The following is a 25,898-nucleotide window of genomic DNA, read 5'->3' as shown; positions in this document are numbered from 1 at the left end:
TTTAATTATTTAGGAGAAAGATGGTTCAACATACATTATCAAAATACACATGAACATGATAGAGTTAATTTTTTCCTGCACTGCTAACAAGAATTCTCTCCAAATACATGAACAAAGACAAGGAAGGATGAGGGATCACTGAGATAGAGTTGCTAATGTTTATTGTACTTCTATCATCTACAGGTTCTGTTCATCAATCTGCCAGTTTGGGGTAAGGGAAGGTAGCTGGGACAGAATGGGGATTCTCTTGTATACTATCAATGCTGATGGTCAAATCTTTGACTCTTGAGTTAGTATAGAAACCTTAAAATACAGTACCACAGTACCCAAGATTAGCTGTTTTGGGAGACTTCAACAACCACTGGTAGCCATTCTGCGAATGAATTCGGACTTCCTAGTCTTCCTGTCAATAATCAGGATAACGCTAGACTAAACAGAGCATGGTTGTTGTTGTTTTGTTTTATAAAAAGTTTTTTTAGGAAGGGGAAGTAGGAAAGAGGAAGGAGAGGAGGAAGAAGAAGGTAGGAAAGGTGAGGAGGGAGGGAGGGAAAAGAGGAGAAGGTGGTTTGTTGTGAAACGAAGGGAAAGAAAGGGTAGAAGAGCAACCCCAAAAAGAATTAAAGTGTCTTATTTTTGTGCTTTTTTTAGAAAAAAATATGTGTGATTATGTATAGATAAGAGAATGTACATTAACAACATGTATATAAGAACAGGATATGGTTTGATTTTGCTTAAATAAGTATGGATTGTTTTTTCTATCATGAAACCAAGGATTCGGTCAAAGCCCTGATTATTCTCTACGATAAGGAAATAGTCTCAACCACCTCTTGGATTTTTTTAAGGAATTTAAGGCTGTAGGGAACACTGAGGGAGATTCCAGTTGTTATTCAGACCATTATGGCTTTGCACTTTACTATTACTATTGAATTTACTGAGTCTCAGCTATTCTTGGTTATAAAATATCACTTTCTTTAAGGACCAAAGAAAGCTGAGGAAAACAACTCAATTGCTTATGGTAATATTTTTGCCACAAGCTTAACCTGTTTGCTTTGTTTCTTTTTAAAAGATCATTTCAATTTTCTATTGGTTTTAATTCTTGTCGGCTATCCCAACAAGCAACCTTGTTCTCTCTAAGGAGAATTTTCCTGACAGAACAATTAGTTAGTGGAACAACTTGCCTCCAGAAGTTGTAAGTGCTCCAACACTGCAAGTTTTTAAGAAGAGATTGGGCACCCATTTGTCTAAAATGGTATGGATTAGAATTTCCTGTCTGAGCAGGGGGTTGAATTAGAAGTCCCTTCCACTCTGTTATTCTGTTATTATTATTTTATTTTATTTATTTATTTTGTCGTAACAATATATAAGCATCACACAAAAAGATTATATAGTATATAAACATATATGTTTATATGTCCTATTGTATATAAGGAAGTATAAGCATATATTTAAAAGAAAAAAAAACAATAGGACAGGAATGGTAGGCACGTTTGTGCTCTTATGCACGCCCCTTATAGTCCTCTTAGGAATGGGGTGAGGTCAATAGTAGATAGTTTTTGGTTATTATCAATATCAATAGTTGATAGTTTTTGGTTATTATCCCCCTGCAAATGGCTGTTTTTAAAAAGTCAATAAAAATAAAATAAGATCTTCACAATGAGCCACTATCACCATCCCATCAACTCTATTTTCTATTGTTTAAAGTAAATTCCATATAAATAATAAACTTTTTCAAATTTCCCAGTGAGTTTTTTTAATGCCAATATATATTCAGAGAGTTCCAGTATTATTATAGTTCACACTCAAAGGAGATTAGATTTAACTGGATAAAAAGTGTATTTACTCTGTAATTGGGGTCATATCTAAACAAATTAGATCTATTCACTGTACAGTATGTGCAAAGTGAAGTACAGTAAAGTAGATTGAATTCCTTCACTCTGCAAAATGAGGGGTATCATTTACAAAAATACATGTAATTCCATGGTACATAAACAAATGTTATTAGTTGCTGCTTAAAAATGCTATTAGCTGCTGGAGAACAGCCCATAATGTCCTATTTTGATCCTTGTGCAGAACAGAGTGAGGCCATAGGGCTTTGGCAGTGCTCCCAGATTGGTACCAAGTCCCTATGAGCTCATATCATCATTAAATTGGTTAGCTCAGTTGCTTTACTCTTAGCTCAATTGTGTCTCAACACAACTTGATATTGCCTCCCTGTGAAGCCGGGATAGGTAATTTTTCCCACTGGTAGGAACTCCTGCCAATCTTGGCTTTTCAGCTTTTTGCCTTATTTATTTATTTATTTATTTATTTATTTATTTATTTATTTATTTATTTATTTATTTATTTATTTATTTATTTATTTATTTCATTTCATTTCATTTCATTTCATTTCAATAGCAATGGCAGTAGCACTTGCAGACCACTTCACAGTGCTTTTCAGCCCTCTCTACAGAGTCAGCAATCTGGCTCCTCCTTTTATTGACCTTGGAAGGATGGAAGGCTGAATCATCCTTGAGCCGGTCAGGATCGAACTCCTAGCAGAGTTAGCCTCTAATACTGCATTCTAACCACTGGTCTTATAGCTGCCTATCTCAGACAACTGACTTTGGGTGGTGAACTATTCTAAAACAACTAAAAACAGTACAAAATAAACACTAGTTGGGAAATGTATCACTTGCTGTAATTTATTTCCTAAAACTGGTATTATAATCTTTGTATCAGCATTAATCAATGAAATAGGACAATTAGCACATTGAGTATTCTCTTTATGTTTTTGTTATAACTGTAATATAAGTCTAATTAAATGCAGGTAATCCATTAAAAGTCTAGGTATGTGTATACCAAATGATATAATTCAGTAGCATGTAATAAAATATAGAGAAGGTTTTTTAATAAATTGATGGGGGTCATTAAACCTTAGCCTTTGAAGAAAAAGTGAACACTCTAAAAATGAATATTATTTCCAGATTAATTTATAAATCCAGTGTATATTTCTGGAAAATATTTTCAAAACATACGTTCTTTGTTTAGAAAACGTCTATGGATTTCTTCAATTATAAGAATATCTTTACCAAAAATTCTGGTAATACTGATAAGCAAGGGAGAATTCAATTTTCTGATTCTGGAGTTATATCATCATACCTGCCTATTGTCAAATACTAAAAAGTGGAAACCAACAATTGGCATTAAGTTTCCAATTTGAGAATTTTTGAAAAAACATACATAGCACCTTTGGTTTAATGAACAGTATCAGGATCCAAACATATACTAAAACTCATAATCTGAGTTAGAAAATTATGGAAATTAGTATCTAATAAAACACTTATTAAGTAAACCACTGCAGTTGTCAACTTAGCGACATGGTTGTGAAGCAATTCTGGCTTCCCCATTGACTTTGCTTCAGAATATCACAAAAAGGGATCACATGACCAAGGGATACTGCAACCATCATAAATATAAGTCAGTTGTCAAGTGTTAGAATTCTGATCAAATGGCCATGGGGATGCTGCAATGGTGGTAAATGTAAAATAGCACTTTTTTCAGTACTATTGTAACTTTGATCACTAACCGAACTGTTGCAACTGGAGGATTATTTGTATAACAAATCATGGGAAAAAAGTGATCTTCATCTGCTGTAAAATTAGTTGTAACCATTCTACCTTTTAAGAAATGTAAAAGCTTGAGATAAAAAGGGAAACAATACATAATCCTAGTCTAATGAAACACCATTTCATACACCCTAAAACAGCTTCCACCCACTTCTTGGCAACAAATTTGACAGGTTAAAACATGTCAAAATATGCTGGGAAGACCCAGTTCAGATTCTGGCATGACATCTATTTTCCTGGTTTTAAGATAGAAATTGGTGACTATTGCAAATTAACTGTTTTGAATGTTAAGAAGCTCTCAGTATTATAAAATGAAATAAAAGGAGTGATAAAATTATTTTGCATAATGTATGTCCATCTACCCAAAATTCTGGAAACAAATCCTATTTCTGTTGCACCATAAAGTCATACTTTAATGGTAACTTGTAGGCAGTCCCTGACTCATGAATTGTCCATTCAGATCTGCCTGTGCTGTAGAGCAGTTTGGGCAATGATTGCTCTCCAACCATTTTGATCAGCTGCACCAGTTTCCATTTCTTCCCGGACAATTCTCTTGTTTTGCAGATCTTCTGTAGCATTTTTTGCTGCTTTTTGGAAAGTCTGCCTCTCTTTCTTTTCTCTCTAGGTGGCATCCAGTACATAGGTGTCTTGGCACAGTGCTGAATGTGGCTATTAAAGTATATCCTGCTGTCTATGAAAATATCCTGTAGCATGCGCAGGCTACTTTTTTGCACAATATCATTAAATCAAAGTAGCCAATGCCAAGAACCTTTTATAAGCAGCACCAATGGAATATATTGAACTTTTATGTGTGTGTGCTATCCATGTTGTTATCTTCCAAATTTCAGTGGGATATATTGATATTATATATATATTAGAACAATATTATTGTAGTTTGATTTTTATTGCAGTCTCAATAGTTGAAGAAATTGGGCACATTTCTTGGGATTTCTGATTAATAATATATTTTATAATTATTTTTTCTTGGATGCTTTTTCAATTCTGTAGTTAGCAACTGCTGCATCTCCATCATTAGAAATTATAGGTAGGTTAATTGTGGTCCATTGATATCTGACAACAATCAATACATTTCCTTTAGCATTACTAACTTGAACATTACCAATTTTTCTGGCTACCATTTTTGGATTAGCAATCATGTTCTACAGCTTGCCATAGTAGTTTGTCCACTGCAGCCATCAATCACCCAAGTAGATGCAAAACACATTACTAGAAACAGCTTCAACCAGTGCTATTGCTCTTCTTTGGTAATTGACAAACATTCATTTTCTCCATACACCTGTTCACCATCATTCATCCATTAGTCATGTTAATTCTCCCTCCCCTCTTTATTATACTGGCACTACCATTCGTTGCTTAGCCCTGTTCTTGCACTGTACTATTTTTGTTTACTTTTAGCAATTCAACTGAACTGTACTACTATTACTATTCCATCAGAATTTTTTGATAGCCTTGTACTGTCTAGTTTTTCAGCATGTTATCAAGGTAACTAAATTACTTTAAACATATGATTGAAAAGGTTTTGTAACCTTAGATTTGACAGAAAATCCACCTCACCTGCTTTCATCCCTGTTAAACATTGTCATTCCTAAACCTTGTGCCAAATTCTAATCTAATTCACAACTGCTTCATAAATATTTTTGCTGTTGCTACTACTACCGTTGATTTAATATGAAGTGATGTACATGTGGAGAGTTGACAGGTTCTGTTTAAAATCTAGTAAGTGAATTCAACAACTGAACCTAAGTATTTATCTTGAAACTATGGTTGCTGTTCTCTCCTACCCTCATATATATATAACAATTCAAGATGCTTTCTTTTTTAAAGATATCATAAATTTTCTGTATCTACATCTGGACTTGATGGACCTTACAGCATATATGAATATGACCTGCACCTACTTTGTTTAATTAATAATTAATATTTTCATTTTCATTTATTTTAACAGGACTTTAGTAGCCTAAGTGGAAAAACTGCAGTTCCTGTTACCTTTTTGAGCTAGAGGTCTGTTAATATTCATATGTAGAAAATTTCATGGAATCAGCAGAAGTAGTTGCTGAGTGAGTTCCCAGCACACTCCAGGCTTCCCTGCAGAGGATAATGTTTGGTTTCCAGGCAGAGCGCTGTACCTTCCTATTAATATTGGTGCATTTATTGATTGAACTGACTCAAGCTTCAAATCTATAGGGAAAACAATAACCACGAGTAATGTTCTCAATCAATCAAGCCTTCATGTTTATAGCAGTTAGCTTTCTCTGTTCTCACCATAATAACTGGACCTGAGCTAATGTGAATGAACAGAATTGTGTTCCCTTGTAATTCAAAAATATTGTTTATATTAAAAATATGAATTTAGTGAACCATAGAAATATGCAACATTTAACTCTTATATATCTGTGCCGAGCAAATGCAAGTAATAGATAAAATTAGAGACATTAGAAAAATGTGGTTTAAGTGAGAGATCTCCAAAATTTGGGGGAGGGGGGGAATGTGGAAATGTAAGAAGCATGAGTTCCACCCTGAAATAGCTGAAAATATGATTTGTTCTAACGTATCTATTGAATATACTGTAAATGAAAAGGAGTAATGAAAGAGAGTAAGCAAGAAAATACATTTTATTGGACTCAGTAAGTACTGGCACTTTCCTGTTAAAGAATGGAAAACATGGAGAAATCATACATAGGAATGTAATGGGTTATATTTGATAATCTTTGTAAATATCTTACTGCAGCTTATTTGTAGGATATGATTTCTATCTTTTTGTCCAAATATTTTATTGCATGTATATTATAATATTATACAATAAGGAAATAAAGTAAGAAAGCAAAACATTAAAATTAGCATGCTCAAAATATTATAGTACAAGCAATAAGATTTACGTTAAGTCTTCTATAGTAATGGAATCATACTTTGCTGTCATCCTCTTATAAAAATTCATTTTGATGCTTATTACATTTTGGTAAAATTATGTTTTTATTCTATTTGTAAGACAAGTATATTTTCCGGCTTTATCTGAAATTTATTACCCATTACTACTGAAAACAAATTGACTGAATATTTTTTATCAAGTAATTTAAATTCTACCTCAACATAGAAACATCAGCAGCTTGAAATTTTATTAATGTATGTAACCAATTTTACATTTTCCCAACAGTTTTTTCTGTTGAATTGGATTAATGTTTTCAGTCCTATCTTAAAATATTAGATTTGTTACTAAAAATTAAATCATTTTTTCTTTCTTGCATTTTAAAGTTTTTAAAAGTCTGGTTGCAATGTTCTAAGAGAACGTGGAAAGTCACAATTAATATTGTATTTTTACCCTGCGTTTGACTAGGCTTGGGCAAATGAACCTATACTTTCAAGAAACATTTAGAAAATGTGACACATAATTCAAAAAGTAAAATAGGCCAGAAAACATATAGTATTTTGTAAAAATAAAGTTCAAAGTAAAAAAAATTTTAATAGGAAAAAGTGAATATTTTAAAGAACAGGCAATATCAGGAAGCTTCAGTGAGTCTTTAAAAAGTCTCATTTCTTTATAAATATATATTTATATTTTTATGTCACATGAGAGACTTACTTCATAATCTTGTAGTAAGAAAGGCTGCCTGTCAGTAGCCCAATGTCATATCATTTTCTAAAATCTGTTGAATTACCATATTAGGTCTCTTTTTTACATTTGTAATCCTTGGGATTATTTCAAGAATGCTGATATCTCTTTCTTAGTCTCAGGGGCCCTGTATGGTTACATATATTTCTTAATACTTTATGCAGTAGTTTATAAAGAAACTGTGTATGCTTTTATTGTCTTCCTTTATGAAATCAAACTGTCCTGAAGGCAGACATATATTTAGTTTAATAAAATGATATTTTAACAAACTACAAAGGAAAGTACGGTTTGCAATTCCATGATTCTGCTATATCAGTTATCTTTCACTATCTCTCAACTAGTGGCAATAATTCCATTAGACTCTTTGAACTGTTTCTCTCATCTGAATATTATTTATTTGCAATTTCTGTCTACCTTTATAACCACATAATAAATTTGTGATGCTAACTTCATGAGCCATAACATCACAATTAACATTAACATAAAACTCGTAACCAATCTAACAAACTACAATAAAAAGGCACCCTCTCCATCATTGTCAAAAAGTTCTAATGAAATTCTTTAATCTTAAAACAACTTTTAGTTTACCATCAGAATGTGCCAGCCTGGCTTTGGGGTAGGTAGGCGGTTCTATAGGACAGAGGCAATCACTTCACTGGACCAATAGCTTCTCCAATGAAAAACATATCAGAGAGATCAGCTTCTTGATTTAATAGATTGAAACAAGATTTTAACTGCATCCAGAAATGTATTGTGAGTCAGTATAGAGCTCACAGAACCGGTGCTATGTGCTTGTGATAACTTTTATCTGCTACATTTCATATCATCTGAAGTTTCATGTAATTTTCAAAGATAACTTAGTTACTTGTGATTAATTTAACCGTAGTTTTTAAAAATCTTCATACCACACTGAACAATAAACTAGTCACATAGGATGGATTCATACAATCTGCTAAATATATGATTGACTACCGGTAGTCCTGAACACGACCACAATTGATCCCAAAATTTCTGTTGCTAAGCAAGACAGTTGTTGTTTTTCCCTATTTTACAACCTTTTTTGCCACAGTTGTTAAGTGAATCACTGCAGTTATTAAGTTAATAACACTTTAAATGAATCTGGCTTCCCCATTGATTTTGCTTGTCAGAAGGTTGCAAAAGGTGATCACATGATTTCATAACATGCAACCATCATAAATACGTGCCAGTTGCCAAACATCTGAATTTTGATCACATGACCATGGGGATGCTGCAATGTTCATAAATTTGAAAAACAGTCATAAGTCAGGTTTTTCAATGCTATTGTAACTTTGAATGGTCACTAAACTAATGATTGTAAATTGAGGACTACTTGTAGTATGTAATTTAGTTTGTCATCTGCCTGTAATCTAAAACTTTCCCCCACTCCTGGATCCTTCCTTGTGTATTATATGTCTTTTAGTTGGTTAGCCTGACAGTGTAGCCACTCATAATGATAACACTATCCTATATAAGTGATTTTGGGAATCCTTTTGACTAAAAAGCTAAGAAACAAATTCCATAGAAACAACTATGGAATTTAGTACATAACATTAATACTCACTATATTAATGGTTTTAAAAGAGATTTTAAAAATTAAATGATCAATAATTAAGTACATAGTTTGATTATTCATGGTTTATTGAATAAACCATTTTCCTGGATTTACAGTTTTCTAAGCTATGGAGATTTAACAAATAATAGCTGGATAACACACTGAAAAAGAATTACATAATGATTACTAAAAAGAAATCACCCAGCATTTGCTAGATCTGATGGTTATGTATTACTTCTAGAACTATAGATGAAAAATTGAAACACTAGTTATTGGTGGTATAATACTAGTAGTAGCCAGCTCTTGCCCTCTTACTCTGCTTGGGGGCTAGAGAAACAAAATGCCTTTATTCAGACAGGGCAGGACCCTTACTATTTTTTATTTATTCTGAGGCTCATGCATAAATGCTGGTATGAAAATGAAAAAGATGTATTAGCAGGCTGGTCTTAATTTAGTACAAAAATATGGTAGAAAAAAAGAGTGAAGGATCCCAAAGTGGAATACTGATTGTTGGGGGGAAAAATCTAAAGTTAAAGGGAAACAAATGGAATGAGGATACTGTATTTTGACTGGATCACTAAGACATCACATTTTATTTTACTAGTTCCACTTTATAAGTAAACTATAAAACAAGTCAAACTTTCAAATAAAACAAGAAATATAAACATAGCAGTTAAAATGAGTATATTTAGTGCTTGTCTCCTCATGCATCAATTATGAATAGATCAAGACACTAAGGGTCACATCCTTTCCTGATTGTTTCCTGTATCTAATAATAACCATAGGAAACCTGGAGATCCTAGTTATAATTGTTAGATGTAGTATTTTTATTTTCTGGAGTTCACTGACATTTACAATACTTCCTCCTCTAATTTTATCCCAATAACTACCTGTGAGAGCAGGATGCAACCAGGAATGAGACTGAGGTCCCCTACTCTCTCCAATTTTCTTGTTCCTTTAAATGTGGTGCTGTCCAGAAGGATTCCTTTTCTTTAATATGTCCTTCCCATTTGAAGCCTGCTGCAAGCCTGTTAATAACACAGATTGGTCTCAAAGAAAATAACAGGCCAAAAGTCACAATTCCATAGCTGATCTTTGTCCAGAAACTTGAACCACTATACTACATTAATAACTGTCATTATCCGAAATATAATATATAATAGAAGTACAATTTGAGAAGGTAACAGCACCAGGCTAGCCTTAGCCTATCTTGAACTGGCTAAACAAAAGTTAGTCCTAATTAGTACTTTGATGAAAGACCACCAGGAAACAGCAGGATTTTTGGCTATACTGAAAAGCTGACCTTCCTTTAACTATTTTAATATTTTAATCTGTATATTGTATTGTTTTATTTTTGCCTGTACACCGCCCTGAGTCCTTCGGGAGAAGGGCGGTATAAAAATCAAATAAATAAATAAATAAATAAATAAACTGTAAATAAAAAAGCTAAATAATGTTATTACAATTTTAATGCTTGAAATATTGGTATCTCAAATTGTAACTAATTTTGACAGAATATCTTATTTTTTTTCTCCCCTGTATTTTTAATACTTTATTTAAATAATAAAATGTCAGTACTATAATCTTGAATGGTCATATAAACTTCACTATATTGAAATCCAACATATCAAGACTTTTAATAAAAGGAAAAAAATCACATTAAAAGGATTTTAAAAATCCTGAAAGTAACAACTCAATTCCACATTGTTGTCAAAGAAAAAAGATTACATACGCTGAAGTGGTTCTTTACCATTAGAAGCTAAAGATATTACTATATAAGCAAATAACTACTATGCTAATGTGCCAGATCTATTTTCTTTCTGTACATGTTTTTTTTCTAATATTATTTGTCTAGTTGTATATGAAAAATGTATCCAGTAGTAGATTTTTCATAGATAACATCACTTTATGAAAGGGCTAGTAGTATATTACTACATACTGCACTCATAAAAAGGTCTGTATTCAGAATTGTAAGAACATTTAGTTCAGAGCTTAAACCTAATATGCTGCCAAAATGTCTCCACGTTTTTAGGTTAATTGGCACCAGTTTAATAACTTGTTCAATGTACCAAAACCTATTTTAGGATTAAGCAGCTAGTTGGTTATGAACAATGTTAAGAGCACCAGCGTGCCTACCGTTCCTGTCCTAATGTTCTCTTTGATTGTATCCAATTCGTATGGTTATTTCATGCGTATACTTATATATACTGTTGTGTTTGACAAATAAATAAATAAAAATGACCCCATATTAGTGTTTCTAAAACATTGCTTTTCTTGATGCCGGTGTTTTTCAAGCTTCATCTTAATGATACCGTTGATTTATATATTTAAAATACGGCTAGGGCTTCTTTTAAGGGAAAAAGTCTTTACCCACAAGTTTGCGTGTTTGTTATATTAAAAAATACACACGTTTGGTTTTGGAATTTGTGTTTTTCTTCCCCCCTTCTATTCTGCCCTCCACTTTTCTCCCCAGTTTTTAATTACGTTACGTTCATTTGTCGTTATTTTACCAAGGTGAATCGCTGAACTGCTCTCGAAAGGTAGTGGAAAACCTGCTTGGGAGATGAAGTCGGGTCGGTCGGAGGAAAGAGTCGAGTCCGCGGTTTAAGCCGAGTGTATTACTAGGAGCAGCCGGGAAGCGACTTTTTCATTGAGGGGGTAGCTCAAGCCGAAGCCGTGTTAAGTCAAGGGTCAGCCTTGGAGGTAACAATGCTGGTTGTGACGCGAGAAAGCAGCGGTTGGAAAACCGTTTCATTCTCTCGTAGGGACCGAGGCACCAGGCTTTGGGGTCCGGTGACTAAAGTCGTTAGGTTGGCCCTTTGCATAAGAAACTGTAACACAGACAAAAACATCCATTCTTGAAAGCGCGGGGGTGGAAAGGCTCAACTTTCGAACCTGAGGGTGGGATTGTGACGGTAGAGGCTGAGAACGCCGCACAACGGTCGCAGCTCCCTCCCCCCTCCCCCACGCTCGCTTTCAAAGCGGGACGCAGCTTAGGAAGGCAGGCGGGACGGCGGGTGGGCACGCGCGGTGGGGGGTGGGGCGGTGGGGGGCTGAACTCGGCTCGAGCTGGGAGTTCACCGCTCTTAGCCCCACCCCCTTTCTCCCGGAGGCGGCAATTGTGTAGAAGCCGCCGAGAGACTGGCTTTGTCCCGGAAGGGGGCGGGCAGCTCCAGGAGCTGGGCCGCTGCGCCAGGCGACAGTTGAGAAGGCGGAGCCCCGTCGCGCGGCGGGGGCCGGGGGCGGAGCGGGCGCGAGTGAGGAGCCGTGGGGCCTGTTCTGTGTCAGTCGTGTGTGTATATGTGTGTGTGTTTGTGTGCGTGTATACGTTGAGGGGGGGAAAAGAGACGGAGGGGCTCGAGCGGCTCCCGGAGTCCCCCTCCCGCCGCGCCCGAGGCGGCTCCCTCCCTCTATTGCCCTTCTCCCCCCCTCCCCCGCCTCGGCCATGGAAGAGGCATCCCGGCTGCTGGCGGGTCTCGCTCCTCCTCCTGGGGCCGCCGGAGATCCCTCGCCCCACAGACTTCAAGCGCCTCCAGGCCCACCCCAGCCAGCCCCCGGACTTCAGGACACAGGTGACATCTTGCAGCAGATTATGGCCATCACCGACCAGAGCCTGGATGAAGCACAGGCCAGGTGAGAAATACCTGGATACGTTCTGGCTCCGGGCATAGGAGTGGGCGGGGCAGGGCGGGGAAGAGAGATCCTGAAACGAGATTGCCTACGTGTGGGGTTGGGGAGCGGGAGAGCGGTCCCCCCCCCTGCCCTTTTTAGTTTGAAGTAACACGCTTTTTGGCCTGCGACAGTTGAGCTGGGAGCTGATGAGTAGCAAGGAATATTGGATCTTCGAAGATCACGATATCTCCTGTGATATACATATATACATATTAGAATTTATAGAGATTTGAGGCAGGTTTAGCAGGCCAGGGTCAGAGCAAGCAGGAGCTGGGCACATCTGAAACTTTAGGTTTGGTGAAAGAAGAGACAAAAGCTTGAGAAGCATTGGACGTTTTAAACCAATAGCACCTGGCTCTGGACTGGCTTCTTGCGATTACACTGGGTAGGCTTGAGATGCCTAAACCTCACCAAGTCGGTTTCGGCATCTTTGACAAGTGGCTCATGGGCAGCACTAAAATGGGTAATACAAAAGGAGGCTCAGAGATTTAGCCCTGAGTCTTGGAATATTGGTTAGTCTGATTGGGTGACAGTTATTCGGATTTGGTAAAAGGCTCCTGTAATCTTAATGGGCTTTTATAAAATCAGCATGTGTTTATGAAACTGCCTGCTAAAATGAAACTGCATTTTGTGAGAACTCTTATTATGGTTTGAAAAAACAATTTATGGCTTAGCATAAGAAACCAATCAACTTCAGCCAACTGTGGTTATGCCAATTGTGAATTAGCATGGGGTTTGACCACTGAACTCAGGAGAAAAAATAATCAGGCATGTGTACTCTTTATTTAGGAAGGATGTATGTTCAAAATGAAAAGAGTAATTGTCTAATGGCCTTTTATGCAGAAGCAATTTTAGAATATTGTGGCTTGTGATAGTGAGAGAAAAATTGTGACAGGATAATTTTGTTTTCTTGTCAATACTATATGTGGTCAGTAGAGTTGAGGCAGTCACAGTTATGCACTATTAATAAACTGCAGTATAATGCGTGGAATCCATAGAAACATATAAAATTTGTATCAAAATATACAATACCAGAGCACTATGCAGCATTTTGCTACACCATACAAAATAATAAATAACAATAACTACTAACAAAGTAGTGTAATGACCAAGAATAAATCTGCAAGAACTAGGGAAGTAATTGAAATGCAAGTTAATCTGAAAACAGAGCTGAACGTTTGAAATACAATAAAAACAGCTATACAGATTGCCTTTTATAAGGATAATAAATATTATTATTATTATTATTAGTATTCTTGTTTGAGGATTTGCCTCATTACTTTCTGCTATAGGATCTGGCACAGCTTCAAAGGCAATTCAATTTGGTTTTCTATGCCTTCAGGAAAATTGTGAGGATAGGATGGCTCCATAATTACATATATTGTAGCCAGCCTGAAAACATGAGGAACAGATAGCTGTCACATTGGTAACTTGTTGAATGATCATTTCTTAAAGAAACTTTTTTTAGTTAGTGTTATGTATCATTGACAGTTCAAAACAATTAAAATAGATCTTTATCTTTTCTTATTTGAATATATTTAATTTGGTTTGGCCTTAGAAGTATTTAGTCTAAATATTATTAGCTGCATTTACTTACTTTGGTAGAATTTATTTCCATGTATAGTGAGTTTAAATTCAATATATAATTTTATTTTTCAGTTAAGGTTACAGTTTCAGAGATGAAAGCAAAGAATGAGCATGTAAGGCTTTTTGCTTGGTTTTTTTTAATTTAAGTAACTAGTTCAGCATTCTGCCTAAATGGTGACTAACCCAGAAAAGAGTGGCAGTTTGTTGCGATTAAGAAGCTATGTCATATATCCAAATTGATTCACTAATAGTTTGTGGAACTAAATAGATTATAAAATTACTGTCCCCAAATATTTTAATTAACTTACCTACATATGCTAAATTTGGGACTAAAAGCAATATATTCTCTATCTGGTTGCTTGGCATTATTCTTAACTTTTATGTATGCAGATGTTCTTTAGTTTACCCTTTAACATCTCCAAATAGCTGCATAAAATATTTTTGTGCAAAGATTGCCTGTGACTATCAGTAGTTTTAGGCTAGATAAATTAATGAACTGTTCTGTATTTCAGTGACTGGTAAAGTGGTTGTTTAGCTCAGTTAGAAACTCAACTACAGAGTTGCCTAAAGCACTTTGAATGGTGGGATTGTAAATATGAGTTGTTGCAAGATGAGGGAACCATATAATACATGATTTAACATGTACAGACTTTGGCAGTTTTCTTTAGCTGTGAAAATTGATCACAGTCATTCAGGCCATTGTGTCCTCTCATCTGGATTACTGCAATGTGTTCTCCATGGGGCTGCCCTTGAAAAGCATTTGAAAGCTTCAACTGATGCAAAATGCAGCTGCACAGGTAGTACAGTAAAGGATTTTGGATATTCAACACACACATATTAACACCATTGCTGCATGAGTGCACTGGTTGCCAGTGTCTTTCTGGGTGCAGTTTAAGATCTTGGTTGTCACCTTTAAAGCCCTTCATGGTTTGGGACTGATGGCCCATCATCTCTCAGTTCTTTCTACCCATCCAAATTGGTTTGGCAGGTTGGAGTTGTTACGAGACTGGTCAGCCAGGGATTATCAACTGGCGGAGACCAGGAAACATGCATCCTCTGTGGTAGCCCTTGGTCTCTGGGAAATTCTCCCTTCAGAAATTAGGAAAACCCTGATCCTATTGGTCTTTCTTAAGCCCTTGAGATCTGGTTCTTAAGCCCTTGAGATCTTGAGACAGCCTAGGGCCTGTGTGTGTGAAATTCCCCTGTTTCCTGGTTTTATTGACATCTATGAGGATAATTTTTCTTGGTTGCTATATATATTTATTTTGGTACTATAATTGTTTTTATGATTATTCATCGCCCAGAGTAGTTTGTCTGAGATTGGCAGCCATACAAATTAAATGAATGAATAAATAAATAAATAAATAACATTGGAGGTTTTTTTCCTTTTCTTCCCCCAATAAATATGTAAAGAGTCAATTTTTTTGCTGCATCATTTGTCTACTTGCATTTTGACAGGAGTACCCAGCTCATACTTATTCCCCACAAAATGAGCATATTGTTGAACCATAGCAATATTTTCTGTCTTGTAATGGCTCCTTTTAGTGGAACATTTTCATTGGACAGTACCTTTTACAGTCAGTTGTATAACTGTCTATATCTTTAATCCATTTTTCTGGCTGAGGATTTAATACATATAGTATAGGATGCAGAACTCTACTCTTGTTTTTGCCATTAAATTTCTGACTTGTAGAACAAAATAATTTAATCTGGATCTGATGTGTGAAATGCTTTCCTAGTGGCTCGCAGTAAACAATATTAATTTTTTAAGGTAACCAGGCAGGAGATATTTTTATAGATAGGAACAGAGGTAATTATTATTTCTTTGCAATTGTGTGCTACAGTTGACAAATAGCATCTTGAAATCTTGAAGATAGACTAGAGAAGAAAATAAGCTCATGCCATTTGATGTTTCTTAGGTTTCAGTGGAGTCTGGGAATTTTTTTCTTCTTCATTTTATCTGCTTCTCTTTAGAGATGCTGGAGTGGTAAATACATAGAGAGTGGATGTATACAAAGAGAAGTAAAAGACTTGCCTCTGCATCATTCTTGCAGAACTACTTACATTTGCATGTTAATTGGGAGATCTTTTTTAAAAATAATTGCCTACAAATTACTTTCAAATCTGGGATCAAATTAGTTAAATTCAATCCTACTGAAACCCTTTTTGGAAACCTGATTCATGGACCACAATGGGACATTCTTCTAACTAAAACTACATAGGATTGAGCTTTATGAATGCTTAGATTTGCATGACGTTGAGATGTATGTAGCACATTTGTTCGAGTATTATGCTAGGGTAATACTACTATATATTCAGTGTTATATATTCTCAGAGTTCTAGTAAATCTCTGTGTATACTTCACCCTAAATTAATCAAAATATTGAAATATTAGAGAATAGACAATGGTAAAAATTGCAGGAATGATCTATGCCGAATCTCTAGATGTTATTTATGCCCCCCCCCGATATTTATGGAGATGTATAATAAAAAGCATGAACTAAATAGAATCTGGTTCAAAACTGAAGCTATTGTTGAAAACCCTAGGAAGAGTAAGATGTTTTTTTAAAATTCCAGCTTGAGAAATGCATCCTCTTTTAAGGGGGTATATCTTTGTGTTTTTCATATGATTGAATTAATTATGGGATGTAGCTTGCATGATGTAGAAACACCACAGAAATGAGAATTACCACTCTTATTGTTATTCTGCTACTGATGAAGGACGTGATTTCATTTTTAATAAAGAGTAATATTTTATGAATATTAAATATTCTGTTATTTTATAGAATAGTTGATAATATTCCAAATAATATTCTGAATTGTAGCTTTGATGCAGGTGTTATATTGGTACACAAATTGAAAGAATATTCCTGAAGTGTGTACTACCCTGTAATGATTATTTTTATAACAAAATTATTTTAAAAAAGGTTTCCATACTATTTCAGTGACTGAATGATCTTAAACTAGATTTAGATTAAACAAGGGAACACTAAGGAGATCAAGGTTTAGTCATGATTCTTGGGAATATATATTTCTTGGGAATATATATTTCTTATATTAGTTTCCAGCTCAAAGTTTTGCTTTATTTGCCCCCCCAAAAAGCTCTACTAAATTCAGCACAGAGATCTGATAGCATCTATCAGTTCGATGGGATTTTTTGAGCATTCATATATCTAAAATCTGTAGGAAGTTCAGGTAACATGGAGTTGTAGCCCTTTTTACTTGCACAAATTGCTTCTGTTAAAAGGAACATTTACTTTTTTGCAAGTAGTTAAAGTAGTTTAAAGCCTTTAATACAGATGCCTGCAAAAATAGTATTTTTTTATTTATTTACTTTCCAACTCTGACACATGCTCAAGATAGCTGTTGAAACACAAGCAACAAAACTGGATGTATATAGTGTGAAACATGTTATGTGTCAATTAATTCATACAGAAACTAACACTTCTAAGGTACACTAAAATTATAATTTATTTGGTATTAATCTGTAACTGTGTCACCTAAAAGTGAAATAATATTCTATCCTTTGCTCTACAGCAAAGTAATTTCCAAATACAGTATTGCATGCAAATTACATTTTTAGTATACCTCCAGAAAGTTGCCTTTCTTGTTCCTGAATTAGTGTTTTCCCTTCTTTTCCTCTCTTCATTCATATGTCAGTTCCTACATTCCTGTGGTTTGCTGTGCGTGACATAATGCTGAAAGAATTGGCTGAAGGTGCAGCATGAGTCAGGGTGGTATTTGTGCAGCAGAACATCAAGACACATTCTTCAAGTCGTGGAACTTGAGATGTTACTTCACTTAGGAGAGAAGGCTCCTGTCCCCCAAGAAAATCATCACGGGAATGTCGTGAAATCTATTCTTAGTCACTTATTAATATTTTCATTTGATTTGTCCAAACATGCTTATATTAACCTTGAAATCTGCAGTACTGGATGTAACTGCACAAAATGCCATACACACATTGTATATAATATGGTATGACAACTTGCTACAACTCTCAGTATTCAACTTTAGGATCTAGAGCAGCATAGAATAATTTTGTATTATAATATTTCACAATACCTGTTGCTAATTTCTGAGGACTGTTTAGTCCAAAAACCAGAAATCTGATTGTTACCCTCCTCAGTCAGAAACTTGATTTTTATGCTGTCCTGTAATAACCTTGCACAAGGTAGTTGGCAGTTCTATTCTTCCCTTAATATGGCTGTTTTTGTCTGTTGACAATGTGAGCCTTCATGGATGTGTTGTTTAGCAGCTGCCATTGTGCAAAATTATTCTTTGTGGAAGTGATTCCATTTTGAAATTGCACTTGGTTGGAATTAAAGTTTCGTAGTCATGCCAAAGTTTTGTATCTGACCTTCCATGAAATTAAGCAGTCAGAAACTGCTATCTTCCATATATGCAGTAGATGCCTTCCTGAAGAAGTGGGGGCATTAGCATGAATAGAAGTTTGTGCATATTTTGCTGGTTGTTAAATATTTGAATCTTGATGTTTTCTTAAAACGTTTCTGGTAAATCTTAAAAAGATAAGCAGCATCAGGCTGGATTAATACTTGAATAGGAGATCATTATTAGGAAGTCTCAGAAATGTAGGCTAGACTGTTGTATTGAAAAAATATCCTAGAAAGTATGGATAAAACCACTTCAATTTTGTTTCCAAAAAGCCCTTAATGACTGTGTCCATGTACTCCCTAAGAATTCAGCTTGCCTTGAAAAAAAAATAACCAACTAATATTTTATAAATATATATTTAACAGCAGCATATGGAAATTAGAGATCTTTGCAGCCCTTTGGGTGGTTTTCATAAAAATAATGTAGAGTCAAGCCATTATATATTTCCCTTTAAAAAATGAAGACAAAGTTGTTCAGTGAACAGAGATTCTGGGAAGGGAAAGATTTTGAATATGAGGTAGGTGAGAGCAATACTGTGAAACATACCTATTTCTCCACTCTTATCGCGTCGGCAGATAACCGCCCAGCCACCCTGTTTAGGTGGAGGCTCGGGAGGACCTCTTGCAGGGGCGTGCTGAGGATTTTGTACAGTATCTGTCCGATAAAATCGCTCGGATTCGGGACGGGCTGGACACTGATTGGATAGATCCGGGGGAGGGGACGGGGACAAGTCTTGTGGATATTATTTGGGCTGAGTTCGATCCTGTGACTCCTGACGACATGGACAGGTTGTTGGCTAGGCTGAATCCCACCACATGTTTATTGGACCCGTGTCCCTCCTGGTTGGTACTGGCCACACGGGAGGTGACACGAGGCTGGCTCCTGGGAATTATCAACACCTTGTTGGAGGGCACTTTTCCCGCCGCCCTGAAAGAGGCGGTGGTGAGGCCCCTCCTCAAGAAGCCTTCCTTGGACCCAGCTGTATTGGCGAACTATCATCCAGTCTCCAACCTTCGCTTTTTGGCGAAGGTTGTTGAGAGTGTGGTGGCATATCAGCTTCCCCAATACCTGGAGGAAACTGTCTTTCTAGACCCGTTACAGTCCGGCTTCAGACCTGGTTAGGGCACTGAGACGGCTTTGGTCGCGTTGGTGGATGACCTCTGGAGGGCTCGGGACAGGGGATGTTCCTCTGTCCTGGTCCTGTTAGATCTCTCAGCGGCTTTTGATACCATCGACCATGGTATCCTGCTGCGGTGGTTGGAGGGATTGGGAGTGGGAGGCACCGTTTATCGGTGGTTCTCGTCCTACCTCTCTGACCGTTCGCAGACGGTGTTGGCAGGGGAACAGAGATCGACCTCTAGGTCCCTCACTTGTGGGGTGCCTCAGGGGTTGGTTCTCTCACCTCTCCTGTTCAACATCTATATGAAGCCGCTCGGTGAGGTTATCCGTGGTTTCGGAGTGGATTATCATCTATACGCTGATGATACTCAGCTGTACATTTCCACCCGAATCACCCCAACGAAGCTGTCGAGGTGATGGACTCGTGTCTTGAGGCCGTGCGGGTCTGGATGGGGAGGAACAGGCTCCAACTCACCTACCAAGACAGAGTGGCTGTGGGTTCCGGCGTCCCGGTACAGTCAACTTACGCCTTCGCTGACTGTGGGGGGTGAAGTTCTGACCCCCAGGGGAAGGGTGCGCAACTTGGGCATTCTCCTGGACGATCGGCTGTCTTTTGAAGACCATTTGTCGGCCGTCTCCAGGAGAGCTTTCCACCAGGTTCGCCTGGTGCGCCAGCTGCGCCCCTTTCTTGACCGGGACTCCGTATGCACGGTCACTCACGCCCTCGTTACCTCTCGCCTGGACTATTGCAATGCTCTCTACATGGGGCTCCCCTTGAAGAGCACCGGGAGGCTCCAGCTAGTCCAGAATGCGGCTGCGTGGGTAATTGTGGGAGCATCACGTTGCTCCCATATAACACCTATCCTGCGCGGCCTGCACTGGCTGCTGGTAGCCTTCCGGGTGCAATTCAAGGTGCTAGTGCTCACCTTTAAAGCGCTCCATGGCTTAGGACCGGGCTATTTACGAGACCGCCTTCTGCCACCGATAGCCTCCCAACGACCTGTGCGCTCCCACAGAGCGGGCCTGCTCCGGGTGCCATCAGCCAAACAGTGCCAGCTGGTGACCCCCAGGGGGAGAGCCTTCTCTGTGGCAGCACCGACCCTATGGAATGAGTTACCTCCAGGGTTACGCCAACTTCCCGACCTCCGTACCTTCAAGCGGGAACTGAAGACTCTGCTATTCAATCGGGCGGGACTAGCCTAAATATTTATTTTAATTTAATATTTTAATTTAACTTAATTTTAATTGAATTTTAATTGTATTAATCTATTTATAATTTTATATTCTAAGGGTTTTATATCGGTCTCTTGACCGTTTTAGTTTAAATTGGCCAGTTAAATATTTCATTTTAAATGTATTTTAAATTTGGGATTTGTATTGTGTACCTATGTGTTTTAAATAAGGCTGTCCACCGCCCTGAGTCCTTCGGGAGAAGGGCGGTCTAGAAATCTAATTAATTAATTAATTAATTAATTAATTAATAAATAAATAAATAAATAAATAAATAAATAAATAAATAAATAAATAAATAAATAAATAAATAAAAAGGTGAAATAAAAAGTAAGCAAGATTTTTGGTCAAAAATATTTTTGATTATAGTGTTTTGTCCTGTGAGGTAAGGTATATATATATATTTTTTGTTTTGTTTACATTTATATCCCACCCTTCTCCGAAGACTCAGGGCGGCTTACAGTGTATAAGGCAATAGTCTCATTCTATTTGTATATTTACAAAGTCAACTTATTGCCCCCCCAACAATCTGGGTCCTCATTTTACCTACCTTATAAAGGATGGAAGGCTGAGTCAACCTTGGACCTGGTGGGACTAGAACCTGCAGTAATTGCAGGCAGCTGTGTTTTAATAACAGGCTTCTAACATTGAAACAATTAAGAAAAGGGAAAGCTTATAATAGTTGCAGGCTATGAGAAATCCAATCTAGGAATGTTTTAATTATTTTTTTTATCATTGTGAACAATACATGTGAAAAATGCACAGATCTGTTCTATTTAAAAATTAAACTTCATATTGTATATTCCTGAAAACTAATGAATCGGGCTGTGAAGCAATTTGGATTTGAAGTATAAGGATTCTTCAGAACATCAACTCCATAGATCTTTTGTCAGGATCATTCTGCAGCTGTAAAAGGAGGTCATGTGAACTTAAAAAAATAGACAGACTTCAAGGAATTGCAAATGGGTATTACACGAAAGCTTCTATGCACACCAGAACACCTTTTTCCCTTCAGATTCAAAGTATGAGTTCCCTTAGCATTCAAGAAGTCTGTGACTGCAGAATGGATTTCTGTTGGACTTCCAAAAAAGGGTTGGTAAACTGAAGATGGTGCCACTTAAAGCAGAGGACCATGATGGAATGAAGATCCAACAAAGGGATTGGCTTTTGGGGATTCTTCTCTGGAGGAGTGGATTTGTACTCACACACATGTGCTCCAGACAGTGGTTTCTCATTAGGAGACTGCCAGACAGCAGTTTCCAGTGAGTTTAGAGCTCAGGGAGACAAGAGACCACCATCTTTGCCCAAACAGTGGTCTGCCTTTTCAAAGGACTTTGGCTTTGCATATTTCTTTCCTTAATCACTTTTGGAAATTGCTTGTTAATTGCTTTTCAGATATTAACCAGCAGTGCAACTTTTACTAAAGTTTAATTGCAAATTAAGATTGAATTTCCTTCAATCTTTAGTGAAAGAAGTTTTAAATACAAATATAAGAACTTAAAATCTTTTTAAAAAATAAATATCAAAAAGAACATTGATTTTAGAAAGTTACAAATGGACTATTGGTCCAGATGGTTTTGAAATAAGATTTTGAAACTAATTATAAGAATCCTTCTCATGGGAAAAGCCTGCTGTTTTAAATACTTGAATATACAATAAAATGAAGTTTTGACACTTGAAAGAACTAAAGGAACTAAATGTTACAATTCAAGGAGAAGAACACTTAAATTTGTCCTACTAATATAGAAGAATATTTGATTTGAAGGTGGATTTAAAAATGATGGGCTATGGTATGATGTGGAAGGAGAGATACAAATGAAACTGCTAATGTCTTAAACCAAAAGAGTAACCTGGATAATTTTCTTATATTGGATTTCCAAAAGAGATTTGTTAAATTGTTGAAGAATTTTGTGAAAAGGGACAAAGATAATATGAGAAGAAATCAAAATCTAACAGATTATTTGAGGGGATTAAGGATCAAGATTGTTCAAAGTAAAGGGGAGAAATGTAAAAAAAAGATCAAGATTGTTAAAAGTAATAGGAAGGAATATAAAATTAGTTTACCTGATAAAGGTTAAAATAGATATGTTGTTACTTCTGGCAGTTCTTACTGGAATTTTGTTGACCAGGATTGAATTATGAGGTTTTAAAGATTTGTACAACTTTAAAAGCTGTAAAGATAAGAGATGATACATTTGTTGTATTTTAAGAGAAGAGGATAACTTACTAAAATTTTTTGTACAGGTTCTCCTCAAAGTACAAACTTTTGTTTAATGATGTTACAATGACATTGAAAGGAAGTAATTTACAACTGTACTATTGCAGCATACCCATGATCACCTAATCATAATTTGGGTACTTGGCAACTGGTATGTATTTATGAGAGGTGCAGCATCCCAGGGTGATATGATCCTAACTTGTAACCTTCTCAGCTGTCAATGGGGAGAGCTGGATTTCCTTAACAATCACACAATTCACTTAACAACTACAGTGATTTGCTTAACAACTCTGGCAAAAAAGGTCATAAAATTGGGCATAACTCATTTAACAACTGTCTTGCTTAGGAATGGAACTTCTGGTCTCAACTATAGTCATAACTTGAGGGCTACCTGTACATGTCATTATATATTTATATATTTCTTTCCTTAAAACTATATTCTATATTTTTTTTCTATTTTCTTTAGTTTTTCCCTCTCTTTTCCGCACTTTCTACTTTTTAAATTTTTTACGTTAGTATTCTTATCTTACTAACTATAATGTTCCATAAAATTATCATAAAAAACATCCAAAGTAGCATAGCCTAAAATATCTGTAGTAAGATTACACCAAACATTATTAATTTAACTCAACTATAAAATGGCAAAAGAAAAATCTTTGCACCATAAAACATTACAAAAACCTAAAACATTTGCATATTATATGTGTATAAATTGACACTGAGTAAATTTTTTTTTAAAAGCATTTGTAATTGTGATCTCATGGTTAAGAAACTGTTTATTTTCATATCCCACTGTTCAAATGAGCTTACAGAATAAAAGAACATTGTTAGAACCAGCCGTAAGAAATATTCATATCAGACGGACTTAGGGAAATAAAAAAGATATTTGGCCCATGCTAAATAAAATCAAGGCTGGTGCAGTGCCAATCTCCTTGACAAAACTTTTAAGACTGAGCAGTATTACCAAGGCCTTTTCCTGGAACCATAAGACATATCTTCAAGAAAAAAAGCAGTGGAAACAAAATCTGGCTATAATGCTGAAGAACTTCCTGTAAATCCAAAATTTCTGTTGCTAAGTGAGATACTTGTTAAGTGAGTTTTGCCCCATTTGCCATAGTTGTTAAATGAATCACTGCAATTGTTAAGTTAGTAATCCCGGTTGTTAAATTAATCTGGCTTCCCCATTGACTGTGCTTCTCAGAAGTGCGCAAAAGATGATAACATGACTCGATGGCACTGCAACTGTCATAAATATGAGTCAGTTGCCAAGCGTCTGAATTTTGATCACATGATCATAGGGATGCTGTCGTTAAGTGTGAAAAATGTTCATGCCACTTTTTTTCAGTGCCATTATAACTTCGAATAGTCACTAAATGAAAGGTTGTAAGTCAAGTATAGGAACTGAAACAATGAGCACTAATGAAGGAAAACAGTGCCACTAACGAATCTCAGATATGTGCCCACCTTTTGGGAGTATAATATGACAAGGTAACTTTGGACTCAGGTACAGTGGTGGTGTTCAAGATTATGCATTATATTTTAGGAAAAATAGGGAGGAGGTCCTCCAGCAGATTGCTGTGACATGTTTACAACATTTATACTAAGTTTGACTCCATGTAGAAAGGGTCTAGTTTAGTGAGAGGTCGAGGCCAATAGAGGAACATTCTCAAATTCTTTTGAACTTTTAAATACCTAGAATTTGAACAAGGCCTCTTGTTACCTGTAAACTTGATCCATGCTAAATGAAGCTTGTTTTTGCAGGTAGGAAAATTGAACTGTATGTTGCTAGAATTGGGATGCTGTAATGGTTCATTGAAAAAGGGAGTTATACCTAAGAGACGCACCTTTTGAAGATCCCTTCTTTCAAATCAGCTACTTTGGACAGCCATTAATATGATGATCAAATAGTTGTTAGGCAATGTATTGGAGAAAGTAGTAGACATTTAGCTGCAGGGACCCTGATGAAGTGAGTTTTCTGAATATTCTTCAGACTGGATATAGGAGAAAAACAATATCGATCATGCTAGTTGATAACGTCAGACCTCAAGTAGAGGTTGTGCATCCCTCTTGATTTTTTAATGCCACGAATATTCTTTTGATTATCTGCAAAAATTGGGATAGACTCCCTGAGGCACAGGGGTTCTGTTTCTTTCTAAATGGGTGATTTGAGTTGGTGTGTGTGTGTGGGGGGGGAGAGTAGTTAAACCCGAGAATGCTTCAGTTTGAATAGGGTTTGTTTCTCACAGTTATATAGCTGCCTATTTCACAATAAAGGGAGGCTTGCAATAAAAACAATCATAAAATCCAAATGTTAAAAATAACTACAATTAAAAACATCCCCCAAATTATTATTGATAATAGAATTGATATTAAAACAATGCAGCCATCTCATCAATTCACCATTGCCTTGAGATCCCCAGGCCTGCTGCTTTTTAAGGGACCTCTGGAAGGATGTCAAGGAGGATCTCTTTCATTTTGGAGATGAGGGGTAATGATGTTCCACTGGACAGCTGCCATGGCAGAAAAAGCTTAGCTTTCAGTTTTCTGCACGACTGTCTATCCTACCCAGCTAGGTCTACTATATGGAATCTTTAAGGAGAGCAATGCTCAAGATACTAAACTGCCCATGTGAATTAGATTGTCAGTGGTTATAATTCCTGCATTTTTATTGTATGGTACTGTAACATTGAATCCTTTGGGAAATTGGTAATACATAAATCATTGTTATTATATGAGTGTTCAGGTGACCATGTGTCCATCTCACTGAATGACTGCAATCTCAGCTCCCCCATTGCAGTTGTGCCTTGGGGCGAGGAAGGCCCTGGGAGGGTCAGTGCCTACTGGCATGCAGAAACCTGTCATGGGCCA

At 36.5% G+C, this 25,898-nt stretch overlaps 1 protein-coding gene across 2 annotated transcripts in view; it reads left to right on the top strand.

Moving 5' to 3' along the window:
* Nucleotides 1-11,981: 11,981 nt before the first annotated feature.
* The window catches only part of PBX4 (PBX homeobox 4), a 59,062-nt gene continuing 45,145 nt past the window's right edge, over nucleotides 11,982-25,898 (top strand). Inside the window, exon 1 of one of the 2 annotated variants that reach the window (XM_058167503.1) lies at nucleotides 11,982-12,442. In XM_058167503.1, the coding sequence (XP_058023486.1) occupies nucleotides 12,255-12,442 (188 nt within the window). In that variant the 5' untranslated portion in view covers nucleotides 11,982-12,254. The remainder of the gene's footprint in view (nucleotides 12,443-25,898) is intronic. The other variant, XM_058167502.1, reaches the window with a different exon arrangement.

Source organism: Ahaetulla prasina, chromosome 2 (assembly GCF_028640845.1).
Source record: "Ahaetulla prasina isolate Xishuangbanna chromosome 2, ASM2864084v1, whole genome shotgun sequence".
NCBI lineage: Eukaryota > Metazoa > Chordata > Lepidosauria > Squamata > Colubridae > Ahaetulla > Ahaetulla prasina.
Note: the sequence above shows the minus strand (reverse complement) of the source record. Positions and strands in the feature narration are given on the sequence as shown.